Consider the following 14190-nt stretch of genomic DNA (forward strand, 5'->3'; position numbering starts at 1 on the left):
CTCTTAGGAATTCCATTAAGTCTCAAGTCTTATACATCAAATCTTTTACAGGCTTCCAACACTTTAAAAGCACCACAGGACATAATAATAAAAGCAAAAATAGGTTGCTCCTACACTCAACCAATATAAAAATATCAGTACTCTGGGCTTGGTTCTTTTTTAGCATTTCTATATTTATATTTTGGAAGTCTTTCAATGGTTAATTAAATTTCTTTAATAGTTATAGAACTATTCAGATTATACACTTCACCTTAGGTGAGTTTTGGTGGTTTGTGGTTTTTGAGGAATTGGTCCATTTCATCTAAACTAATAAACTTATGTGCACAGAGCTGTTTGTAGTATTTCCTCAGTATTCTTTTAATGTCTATGAGGTCTGTAGTAATATCCTCTCTTTTATTCTTGACATTGGTAATTTGAATCATATCTTTTTTCCTTTATCAGTCTTGCTGTTCAATTTTTAAAAAATTTTCAATAAAAATCCCATAGCTTTTGGGTTGATTTTCTCTGTTGTTTTTCTGTTTCCATTTCCCTGATTCTGGTCTTATGTCTTCTTTCTGCTTATTTTTTTGTTGTTCTTTTTCTAATTTCTTGAGGCAGGAGCTGAGATTATTAATACCTTTCTCCTTTTCTGATGTAAGAATTTAGTGTTATATATTTTCCTCTAAGCATTTGTTGTGTTTTTATTTTCATTCAGTTCAATTTTCCTTAGGAATTCCTCTTTTATCTATGGATTATTTAGAAATATGTTAATTTCCAAGTGGCTGGAGATTTACTTATCTTTTTGTTACTGATTTCTAGTTTGGTTCCATTAAGATCAGAGAACATACTTTGTATTATTTCAGTTCTTTTATTTATTTTATTTTTTTTTTTTTGAGACAGAGTCTCACTCTGTTGCCTGGGCTAGAGTGCCGTGGCATCAGCCTAGCTCATAGCAACCTCAAACTCCTGGGCTCAAGCAATCCTACTGTCTCAGCCTCCCGAGTAGCTGGGACTACAGGCATGCACCACCATGCCTGGCTAATTTTTTTTATATATATAGTTTTAGTTGTCCAGCTAATTTCTTTCTATTTTTTTAGTAGAGACGGGGTCTTGCTCTTGCTCAGGCTGGTCTCGAACTCCTGAGCTCAAACGATCCGCCTGCCTCGGCCTCCCAGAGAGCTAGGATTACAGGCATGAGCCACCATGCCGGGCCTATTTCAGTTCTTTTAAAATTAAGGTTTGTTTTATGACCCAAGATATTGTCTATTCTGATGAATGTTCCATGCATGCTTGAAAAGAATGTGTATTCTGCTATAATTGGGTGTCTGTTAGATACCATTGGTGGATAGTCATTCAGTATCTGTTTTGTTTAGTGGCTCTAGTAATTACTGATAGAGGGATGTTGAAGTCTCCAACCTTATTTGTAGATTTTTCAATCTATCTTTTCAGTTCTGTTGGATTTTGCTTCTAGTATTTGAATCTCAATTGTTTGGTGCACACACATTTAAAATTGTTATGTCTTCTTAGTGAATTGACCCTCTTTATGCTTGTTGTAGTGGAGGAAGAGGCTGTTTTCATGCTTTTCACCTTGAGAACAGGCAGGATTTGTTAAAATGTTTCTGTCTTGTTGGGCCACCCTTTTCCTGGTGCATTGGCTAAAGAGATCAGGCTTTTCTTGGGGCTATATTTTATCTGTGCCCATTGATGTTTCCAGGTTGCAGGCCTTCTTAGCACTCGGGCCAGAGTATAGAGAAAGCAAGAAAAAATGTCTGGGAACTAATAATTAGATTGTTCCTCAGGTCTGGAGGTTTCTAGCCTATTTGCCTTCTTTTTTCCCAACATTCAGAGTCTTCTAGTAGGTGAATAAATGTATATTATTCTGTTTTTTTGGTTGTGACTAGTAGGAAAAAAAATGAAATGTGTGTACTCCATATTGTCTACAACTAAAAGTTTGTGTTTATGAATCTTTAAACTCCCAAAGAGTATTTCTATTCCTAATCCACTAATCTAGCCAGTTCGAATAGAAGTATACTAGTTTGTGGTGAATGAGAAAATTGCAGGAGGGGTGTTGATAGTTCATTTGTTTTTTAAAATAAAAAAACAAAAAACCTTCCAAAATATGGAAGCACAAAGAACTGTTAGTATAAATGAGTCAGGAAATACAAGTGAATTTTCATCTCATACTTCTTCATGGACTAGCATTCAACAAAAGCCTTTCATATTTATAAACAAGTAAAGCCAAGATTTCTTTTTTTCTTCTTAAACTATATATCTATATCTAAGGCAGTGGGTCTCAAAACAGTTTTTGACTGTGGCCCCCTAAGACAGGCTAACAGGCCCCTTGGCAAGGAAGTCATCTCTGAGCTAAAATACATTAACTCACCTACCAGAAGACTCTGAAATGTGGAAAAAAGAAGACAGACAGGCTAGAGACCTCCAGACCCCGGGGGTGCATCCCTCTATCCCTACTTTCCAGTGGAAAAAAAATAACCAGGTGATACCAACAGACTATTACTCTGTACGTTTTGTGGATATAGATGATTCACAGTATCATTCTTAGAAAATTGTGCATAAATATGAATTATTACATACTAGAGGGTAAAACAAGCAACCTAAAAGAAACGAAAATTGATAGTGATGAAGTCTAATGATAACTTATAGTGAAAATGATCCACAACTAAAACTACAGGTAATTTTAAAAAATCCTGATGATGTATCATTATAGCATTCCTCCTGAAAACCATGGAAATCCAAATCATCTACACTTGTGTTCAGGCAGTAAGAACATAACTGCCTTGTCAGGGTTGCATGGATACTAGGCTTATCAGAAAAATACTAGAGTATCCAATAAACTCTACTAATGAATTATTTTGATTATTCAATTTGTAACCTTTTAAAATCGTTTAGTAGGTTGCTAGTAAGAACTATCTAGTCATTAGTGAAAATAAAAGTCTGTGAAGTTACGTGTTATTTGCTCATAAGAATAAAAGAAAGGACTGCCATTTCTGGGTCAGATCTCAGCTATCAGAGCCCTTTGCCAAGGATGGCCAATACCTGGAGAATCGCCGCTCTAGGGAAGTGGCCCACTGGGAAACACTTTTCACAGTCCACTGTTTCCACATAGGGCTTTGCCAGTGCTATTATGAAACACCCTAGAAATGATCAAGTCATCCATAGGAATCAGAGAATATACACAAAACACACACAATAATATTTATGATGGCTATCTAACAGGTCTGTATGTATCTTGGTGAGGAGAAACATCGTGTCCCACAGTGCTATGGCTGTCTTCTGGGTGAGTAAAGTCAAAATGGAGAGAAATTGGCTGTTATAAACAAATGTTAGCTCAGAGATGGCTTCCTTGCCAATAAAATTAACTGCTCTCTTATTTTAATTACTTTTATCCTCAAACAGTACAGCTAAGTCATGCAGCTATTAGACAAAATAACCTTTATAACTGGAGATAAATTTAATTATGAATGTTTACATGATGATAATATAGCAGATTTTCCATCTTTGTGATAATATTCTGTCTTCTTTAACAGATTACAAAATCCTTGTGAGCAGAAATGGCTTTATTCATCTAAAGACGTGAATTTTGGAGTCAGACTTCTTACACTCATTTCTCAACTCTGCTACTTTCTAGCTTTGTAAGGTAAAGTCTATGTTTCAGTTCCTCTCAGTTCTGCAAAATAGAAATAATAATGATAATATCAACTTCATAGGGTCATTTTGAGGATTCGATGAGATAATGTATATAGGTTCTTAGCATAGGAGCTTAATAAGTAATCAGTAAAAGTTATTATTAGTAGTAGCAGTGGCAATATTATTATAGGCATACTTTGCAATACTGCATTTTGCAGATATTGTGCTTTTTACAGATTTAAGGTTTGTCGCAATCCTGTGTCCAACAAGTCTATTGTAGCCATTTTTCCAATAGCATGTGCTTACTTCATGTGTCTGTGTCACATTTTGGTAATTATTGTAATAGTTAAAACTTTTTCATTATTCTTACATTTGTCATGATGATCTGTGATTAGTGATCCTTAATGTTACTATTGTAATTGTTTTGGGGCGCCAAGAACCATGCCCATATAAGATAGCAAACTTAACAAATGTTATGTCTGTTCTGATTGCTTCATTGACTGGCCATTTCCTGTCTCTCTCCCTTTCCTCAGGCTTCCCTATTCCCTGAGACACAACAATATTGAAATTAGGCCTCTAAGTGTTCAAGTGAAAAGAAGAGTCACGTGTCTCTCACTTTAAATAAAAAGCTAGGCCTCTGTGTCAAGCAATTAGCCAAGTAGAGAATGTAAATAAAAAGTTCTTGAAGGAAATGAAAAATGCTACTTCAGTGAACACATGAATGGTAAGAAAGCAAAATAGCCTTATTGCTGATACAGAGAAAGTTTCAGTGGTCTGGATAGAAGATCAAAGCAGCCACAACATTCCCTTAAGACAAAGGCTAATCCAGAGCAAGGCCCTAACTCTCTTCAATTCTGTGAAGGCTGAGAGGGGCGAGGAAGCTGCAGAAGAAAAGTTTGAAGCTGGCAGAAGTTGGTTCATGAGGTTTACAGAAATAAGCCATTGCCATAACAGAAAAGTGCAAGGTGAAGCACCAAGTCCTGGTGTAGAAGCTGAAGTAAGTTATCCAGGAAACTTACCTAAGATCATTGATGAAGGTGGCAACACTAAACAACAGATTTTCAGTGTAGATGAGATAGCCTTATAGTGGAAGAAGATGCCACCTAGTACTTTCATAGGTAGAGAGGAGAAGTCAATGCCTGGCTTCAAAGATTCAAAGGACAGGCTGACTCTCTTTTTAGGGGCTAATGCAACTGGTGACTTTAACTTGAAGCCAATGCTCATTTATCATTCCAGAAATTCTAGGGCCCTTAAGAATTATACTAAATCTACTCTGCCTGTGCTCTACAAATGGAACAACAAATGTTGGATGACAGCACATTTATTTACAACATGGTTTACTGAATATTTTAAGCCCACTGTTAAGACCTACTGCTCAGAAAAAAAAGATTCCTTTCAAAGTATTACTATAATATACCTGGTCACCCAAGAGCTCTGATGGAGATGTACAAGGAGATCGATGTTGTTTTCATGTCTGTTAATACAACATCCATTCTGTGGCCCATGGATCAGGAATAATTTTAACTTTCAAGTCTTATTATTTAAGAAATCCATTTTGTAAGTCTGCAGTTGCCATAGATAGTGATTCCTCTGATGGATCTGGGCAAAATAAATTGAAAACCTTCTGGAAAGGATTTAATATTCTAGATGCCATTAAGAACATTTGTGATTCATGGGAGGAGGTCAAAATATCAACATTATGAGGAGTTTTGGAAGAAGTTGATTCCAACCCTGATGGATGACTTTGAGGGGTTCAAGACTTCAGTGGAGAAAGTAACTGCAGATATGGTAGAAATAGCAAGAGAACTAGAATTAGAAGTGGACCCCAAAGATGTGAGTGAATTTCTGCAATCTCATGATCAAATGTGAATAGATGAGGAGTTGCTTCTTATGGATGACTAAAAAAAAAAAGTGGTTTCTTGAAGTGGAATCTACCCCTAGTGAAAATGTTGTGAACATTGTTGAAATAACAAAAGATTCAGAATAGTCCATAAACTTGTTTGATAAAGCAGCACCAGAGTTTGAGAGGAGTGGTTCCAATTTTGAAAGAAGTTCTACTATAGGTATAATGCTATCAAACAGCATTGCATGCCCCAGAGAAATCTTTTGTGAAAGGAAGTCAATCAATGCAACAAACTTCACTGTTGTCTTATTTTAACAAACTTCCACAACCACCCCAACATTCAGCAACCACTATCCTGATCAGTCAGCAGTCATTCCCAACCAGCAAAAAGATTACAATTTGCTGAAGGATCAGATTGATCATTAGTATTTTTTAATAATAAAGTATTTTAAATTAAGGTATACCTTAATACATTGTTTTTTTAGACATAATGCTATTATAGGGTAGATGCAACTTTTATATGCACTGGGAAACCAAAAAATTTGTGTGATTTGTTTTATTGTGATACTCATTTTATTGTGGCAGCCTGCAACTGAACCTGCAATATCTCTGAGACATGCCTGTATTAGTCTTTGTATATTCCAATGCATTCAGACTGGGCCTTACACATGGTTGCCAATACTAGAATTGTTACGTTTCTGCTAAATTATGCTGTTTTTTGAAGGGCAATATAGTATGCTTACTAAGAGTCAGACTGCTGACATTAAAATCCCAGCTCTACCACGTATCTAGTTACTTAATCCATATGCCTCAGCTGCCCAGTCTGCAAAATGGGGATAACACCAGCAACTTCCTCACAGGGTTGTTGTAAGGATTAAATAAGTTAATATTTGTAAAGTATTCAGAATAGTATATTTCATAATGTTTATTTGTTAAATTTAAAGTAAAAAATGTTTCAACAGCTCTCTCCCTCTCTCCTCCCTACATCACACACACAAAAAAAAATCCTTGCAAATTGACCAAAATGACTAAAAGTGCTTATTGGAAATAAAACAACTAAATGTTTGCAGTTATATCCTAAAAAACTAAGACAAGCCACACAAATGTTGGAACATCATGAAATCATCCAGATTTTTGAACACCTACTCAAAGTCTGTTTTTAATAAACGATCTAAAATCACATTCGTATTCAGTTTATGAAAAGTATACCTGCATGGTGCCTGGATCCATAATCAAATTTTACTTGTTCTGGAATCTCAGCATATAGATTTAAAATAAATGATTATTTTGTATATGAATTTAGTTTAGTAGCTTTAATGAGAGAGCAAGTTGTCACAGGCATATCATATTAAGAAAAAATAAGTCCTGCAAGATTTAAAGATAAGATTCACAACAATTCAATCATTCTTTATCTAAGACTTTTCTTACTACATTTGAATTTCACACACACCACACACACACACACACACACACACAAACACACACACAGAACTATCTTTTCTTCATATACTCTCAGGTCAGATGAGGGCTTTGGCAGCTAAGAATTTCCACATTTTCAGACAGAATCAGTGAGTAGGTAAAATAAATTTATGCTCTTTTGAAAAATGCCATAACATGCTTGGCTGATGGGCATATTGGGACCTCTGTAATGAGATGGCAGGAAAAGAAGAAAGCAAGAACTAGCTAGAACTAAAACTCTGAGCTGGAATGTAAGAGGTGGCATGGGAGTTGTGGGGTATCCTATTATATTGTTGGCCTCTGTAGGGCTGGCATAGGACATGGAGGGAGGCTCTGCTTGCAAGTTGAAGACACCGAAAAAGGCATTGAAGTTCCTGTCACATTCACTCATTCACTCGTTAATTCACTTAATAATCACATTTTTATTGAGAACTTGTAAGGTACTAAATTTATACTAGGTGCTGAACTGTAGTGCTGAACAAAATGGAGAAATTGTCCCTGCTTATCATGGACATGGACATGCCTGTCCTGCCATGTACAGGGAAGAAAGACATTAAGCAGATGTTCACATGAATAAATAAATAACTTAAAATCACAACAAAGGTTTTGAAAGAAAAGTACCAGGTGCTAAGAGAATATAATTGATTGAGTTCAGAGGGTAGTGATCAGGGAAGGTCGCTGTGTGATTTCAGGTTTAGACAGGAGTTCACTGGGGGAGAGAAGGGTGAAGGGGTAAAAGCATTCTAAGGAGAGGGAGCAGCATGTTGAAAGGGAAAGACATGGCAAAGAACTGGTGGATGATCAGGGTAGCTAGAGCATAGTGAATGATTTCCTTTTAAGTAAGTTTAAGAAAAAAAATATAAACTGGAATATCAGATATGTGGAATTAATAAAAAAATGTATATTTTACAATCCCATAAGCTTCTAAATCTTCTTTATATTATCACATAACATTTCTGCTGTAACTGCTAAGAGGAAAGAGTCAAACACTGAAGCCAAACAATATTTGCTTTGCTTTGTGTATTTTTATTGGGTCGCTTTTCAAAATAGACCAGTGGGGATTATAATCTAGGTTTCTTTGTAAAGAACACTACATACCTCTCCTCTCCCCCACCCACTCACACACTCACCCCTTTAGTTTATTGTTTAAGGGTATTTAATGCAGACATTATCTTGCTATTAAATTTGTACTAAATTTTATCTAAATTTGAACTTAAAGTCTTTGGACTACATTGAGCTAGCATTATGTCAGAGTTAGCATCCTATGAAACTCAATACTCAATCTTCACAGTCCTCTTCCACTTATGGTCCTATTCCATTAAAAATGGCCATATTATCCAAAGGAGTAATTGGTAAAAATGAAGATTAGTGGTTCTTCATGAAGGTGATTGGATTACATATTGATACTGATCTTGTGCTTTTGGGAAACTTTAACATAAGGAAAAATCCTTTCCTTATTAAAAATGTGTAAAAACAGATTAAAAACCCCCAAATTCTGGTGAAATATAAAAAGCTATCATTTAAGTGTATGTTGTTTTGTCTCCAAGTCCAAGCATTTTTAACTGTAATATTCTGTTTTCTCAGCAATAGATCATGCTGAATAACTACTAGTGTTTTAAAACAGCATCAGCTTTGTATGTTTTCTTCCCTAACTTAAAATAGTAACATAAAGCATAAGAGAAATCTGGATAGAAATCAATCCAGGCACTGAAAATGTTATTAACATTAACATACCCTCATATTAACATTTTTGGAAATCAAACTTTTAAAAAATGCACTCATTTATTCATTAAAGCATAAATTCCTCTGTGTATGGAATGCCTACCAGGCACGAAGCAATAGGGTGGAGTGTAGAGAGACCGTTGGAATAGGTAATTTGGGCCCCAGTCCTGAAAACAGCACTTATACTTTTTTTTAACACAGCTTTTAAAACATTTAACCTTTCTGAGTTTGAGTTTTGTTATTTGCAAATAGGGTTGTTGTGAGATTCAAAAGACATAACAAATGTGGAAACTCCCTTGATAACTGTGAAAGTACTAAATAAGTGCAAGGTGAGGTCCTCAAGGGAACTTAAGAGTCTAGTAAAAAACCCACCAGTGAAAGGTCTCTCTTTTTGAGCATTGGTTATAGGCATCCAACATGTACTTGGAGGCTAATAATAATTTCACTTCTTCTAAACCTGGGAAGAGTTAGGAAGTACCCAGCCTTCTACTCTGGAATTGGTGGATCAGCATTATGAGGTAGGATCTCCCCCAAGGTTAATAATATTCCTTACTCTGTGCTGGCCCTCTGTCAAAATTAGCTGGGATAAATGTCATCTATCTGGGAAATACCATGTTACAGATTTAGGATACATCATAAAAGTAGGGGGCATAGGTGGACTCTGATTTCTTTCTTAGAATAAACTTCTAGAAGTGAAGTTACTAGACCAGGTTCTTGATGTACATAACTAAACAATGCCCTTCAGTAAGGTGGTAACAATTTATATACCTAGATAATACAATATTCTTGATTACCAGTTTGACTCACTTTTTACTGTCTTCCCTAATTTAATAACTCAAAATCCACAAGACTCATCTATTTTCTTTCCTCACACAGTATATATCTGTCTGGATGTGTATGACAGAATGAAACAGGCTGAGTGTTCAAATGTGCCTTCAATGGCTTATCATTCCTCTGAAGATAAATCCAAACTCTTTAATAGTGTACATGCTCTGAGTTGAAGTGGCCTCTTCTTCCTTCTCCAGTTTCATCTGTTACTACCAAATTCCTAATAAGCTAGCTGTCTCTCATCTTCAAACCTTTGTTTAGGCTATTACTTATGACTAGAACACCAGATTCTAGAGGAAGCTCAGTGTTCCTACAGCTCTTCTGACTAGTGGTAATAACAAAAGTAGCCCCCTTCATACAGCTAAGAGTATTAATTTCAGACTGACTTCAAATGTCTGAAAAAATAATAATTTGTCAGTCATTTAATGGAGCAGGTTTTGACATTGGGCACTAGTCTCTTGGAAAGGAAAAGGCTTGGGAGTATGTAACTGGGGAGAGAATGACACATTTAGGAGTGCTAATGACATGCCAATCCAAATAAAGAAAAGTATTTTTCTACACTCTAGTTTTATGAGAGCTGTAGAATAAGTGAGTAGATTATTTAAGAGATCTACTCAGAAAAATAACTCAAGTATAAATTAAATCTTTTATATACCTTTTTATAACTAGATGGTATACGTTCTATAGCAGGGACAGATTAAATTGTTTTTTGACACTTTAAGCATTAAGCACAGTTGTTCAAATTACTTACAAACTTGTAGTCCATGTTTTTCAAGGGCTCCTAATAAGAAGCTATAGTTCTGTTGGTACAACAAACTCCTTTTAGCCAAAATGGCCTTAAATGGGTTAATTTTGTGAGATGAATGTTCTTACTAACAAGATTTTCAGTTTCCACATGACCACTGTTCTAGTTTCTCATCATCCATCTGGCCTGAACTTAATGGCCCTGCCTCTGACCTCTCAAATGACGCTCTGCACCAGAGAGATCCAACAGGCCATTTGATCATGCAAACCTCCAGCTCAAAACTCTTCAACAGCTCTTTTTTATAGCAGGAAAGAGCCTAAGTTACTTTATCATTAAATTCCTGATCTAATCTCTCTCTATGAATCCAGGCTCATCTACTGACTCTTCCTCACACAATTTCCCTCAATTTTTAATAAATCAGAAATTCATTCTGAGCCATGTGAAGTCCCTGGAACATGCCATATTCTCACACATTTGTGGTGTACCTGCATGTGCCTTCTTACTAAGATATTGCTATTGATCTTTTATTCTTCACTCAAATGCTTCCCATTCTGAAGCCTTTTCTCATTTCCCCTGGAGGCTAAGGCCTTTTTTCTCCTATGTTCCTTCTATATATTCTGTACCCACCCATTACAATAGTTGAATTATTCTGGGACTCTCAGCGTGTCTTTCTCCCCATATAATGGTATGCTATGTCTTTCAATTTCTACCTCTAGTACCATGATACATGTCTAGCACATGCAGATGCTCATTTTTAAAGGGGATCATGAATATATTAAAAATTCTACCTTTAATTGTTGAATTTTACAGCTATCCATTCATTGTATATTATCACATTGATGATTAATCAGCTAATTAATTATTGTTCTCCATCTATTTTGTGCATATTAGCTTATCTCATTAAAATACAACTTACTACAACATATGAACTCACTGAACATACGAACTGAAAAACCAGTAATCCATCATTTTTAAGAGCATAAACTTTAGACTATTTTGTGATAATCTGGAAATGCAGTAAAAATAATCTGGAATTTATCCAAAAAAGTCTAGTCTCCCAATAAAAGCTATATCAAAGAGTCTTTGAAATTTTACTTACATGGTATAGCGTGGTCTCTGGCACAGGGGTGCCCATGATGTCTTGTCTCAATGCATCCATTTGCAAACTAGGTAGCAATGAATAGTGAGTTGGGCTATTACTCTTATCACCCTTCTTTTTTGACTTCTTCCCTGTGTCTTTTTTGCTGTTTCTCTGAAACATGTATTCTTCTTGAGCAATTTTTTCATTGCTCATATATCGAAGTAGAGAGTTTTCTATATAAAAAGAGATAAATACAACAATATAAATATGCAAATATCACAAATTTACCATTCTTGTCCCAACTGTGCTATTAAATTTCATTTCAGAACTTTAACTGGATTTAATTAAAAATATATACTGAATTATAGCAGATCTTAATTATTTGGGATCATAGAACAATAAGACACAGACAGCCTACAGATTATTTCTCCAAGTTTTATCTCTGGACCAACCACATTAAAATCACCTGTAGAACCTGAATTAGAAATTCTGAGTGTGTGGCTCATAAATTTGTAACAAGCTCCCTCAGGGGAATTCTGCTAAAGCCTGATGACAAACACTGGCCTATGGCATGCTAGGTAGAATCTTTGGAGAAGTTAAAGCCCACATTATAAACCAATGGTCAGGAAACTTAGTTCAGGAAATCTATGCTTAAATTGATAGTCAGCACTTAGTATTTCATGTAGCTTCCCCCTGCCCCAAGATGTCACTATAATATGAAGTCCCAAAAGAGTGACTCAGAGATGACATGTTCTAAGCATTTCTTTTATTGTTTTTTTCTTGATTTATTCTATAAAACAAATGAGATTAGAAATTAAAGCTAGGAAAATGGAATGAATACATAGATGTAAAGGAATCTATCAACGTTCCTGTGTTTATCAACATTTTCAGAAATGCTTACTCCATAAAACAAGTATTAAGAAAACTAATGAAGCAGATATTCATGTTTGGTTGTCCATGTGGTCTGTGGATCTGTGCATTAATGAAATAAATTCTGTACACTGGCTAGAGTTAACAGGCAAACGGGTCAAGCATATCATGAAGGAAGGTTAGTGAGCTTAGGTTCTGTGAATAGTTTTTTATTTTGATTTGTTTTGTTTTTCATCTATGACTTTATGGTTCTCTACTTCAGAAAATGGGAGGAGCAGCACGACCCACTGGGCCTACCATAGCCATACTTGGTCAAATTCCATTTAGTAGTGAAACTTGCAGTTTCTCTCTTTACTGCTCACTTCAACAGCAGAATAAGTGAACATAAAAACTTACTTTTGGTAGATACTTCAAGAGTAGCCCACCCCCACGTAAGAAGATAACCCTGAACAGCAAACAGAACAGAAAAAAAAGCAAGGCAATTTTTTTCCATTTCTATATGGTTTTCATTAGAGTCACTGGCCCAGTTTCCATGAACTTTTACTCATGTGCTTCAATCCTCATTTTGAAGTTATGCCAATACAAAGTAGTGAAGTTGCATTGCAGACCCATGGGGACTGATGACAAACTGTTCCTATTCACTGAACTTAATTCTTTTATGCAGTTTCACACTTCTGACTTTGTTTTCAAAATATTAACTTTCAAATAAAAATCAGATATTCACTTTCGCACTGTACTTATCTACCCTGAATCCTTTAGAAAGCATTCATAGAGATTTATTTAATAATAGGTCAAGATAGTCAAACGTTGGTCTGACTTGGTTTTGTTGTACAATAAAGTCAATGGCAGAATAAGTTTTCCACTATAGCCATAACAATCTATGCAAAGAACATTTAAATTTGTTTATTGTTCAAACAACCCAGCCTACACTGAAATTCTAGAACACTTACCTCTTCTACTATCTCTCTTCATCTTATTTGGATCTTCATAGTCCCCCACCCAATTATATTCCACTGGCATAGATATAGGTCGTAGCTTGCCTAAACACAGAGAACAAAGTTCACATCACATTGTTTTTCCTCCCCATATCTGCTTAAATTTACACTGATTTTTAGCTAAAGTCTACAAAACACACTCACTCTTATGCAACATTATGGTTGGCATTTGTGCAGATGGAGAAAATGTGTGTTTTGAGCCAGAAGGTGAAACTGCCTGTGGCAATTGGCCAGGTGATCATGCAAACTTAAGGCACTTTTTATAATTGATAAAGAATAGCCTAGGTTAGCTCTCTTAGGAGCCCTAGACTTTAAGAGTATGATCCTTTACAAAGAGGATCATGATTTTAAGTGATTTTACTTCATTTTCAGTGACTGATCTCTGCCTTATTTCCTAATGCCCAAGTGTCCAAATATACCTTGAGAGTCAACCTCCAAATGGTAGCTCCTTGTGTTTAACTTGACCCATTTTTTCATGTTGGAACACCACAAGGTTAACTTCTTATCTTTACTGCCTAACTCTTATCACCATACATTTTGGATACTACCATGCCTCAGCAATATGGCCAGATTCTCTTCCATAGCCTACAGTTTGGTTTTCCCCTAAGCATCTGTTTTGCTACTGTGAGCATATCTAGTTTACAGATCCAAGTAATCACTGCTTTGGCCTGTCCATTCCCCTGTGGGTCTGTATTCTTACTAAACAACATTTCACTTTAGCAAGGAGAACTCATGGCAAAGACGTCAAGAATAACTTTTTGGTGAGGCTGCAGTGTATTATTTTTGTTCAACCTGAAATTCCTGAAGCACAAAACAGCCAAAGAAAATTATTCAGAAGTTTTAAAAGGATGGCATGAGACAATTGCTTAGTAAATTTTTAATGAATGAAAAGGAGAGACTCACACAGGACTGGATCATGAAAATAATGATGATTATTATGACCATGATAACAGTACCAACATTTACCAAATGCCATACATACTGTCTAAAAGTTTTATTAAGTATTAAATCATTTAATTATCAT

At 35.6% G+C, this 14190-nt stretch overlaps 1 protein-coding gene across 4 annotated transcripts in view; it reads right to left on the reverse strand.

Annotated features, from left to right (window-relative positions):
- Positions 1-14190, reverse strand: part of CNKSR2 (connector enhancer of kinase suppressor of Ras 2) — a 268798-nt gene that overhangs the window by 77115 nt on the left and 177493 nt on the right. For 2 of the 4 annotated variants that reach the window (XM_069463484.1, XM_069463482.1), the window contains 2 exons: positions 13122-13211; positions 11320-11534 (listed from right to left, as the gene is read on the reverse strand). In XM_069463484.1, coding sequence (XP_069319585.1) covers positions 11320-11534; positions 13122-13211 — 305 coding nt within the window. The remainder of the gene's footprint in view (positions 1-11319; positions 11535-13121; positions 13212-14190) is intronic. The other 2 variants (XM_069463485.1, XM_069463483.1) reach the window with 1 other exon arrangement.

Source organism: Eulemur rufifrons, chromosome 30 (assembly GCF_041146395.1).
Source record: "Eulemur rufifrons isolate Redbay chromosome 30, OSU_ERuf_1, whole genome shotgun sequence".
Taxonomy (NCBI): Eukaryota; Metazoa; Chordata; class Mammalia; order Primates; family Lemuridae; genus Eulemur; species Eulemur rufifrons.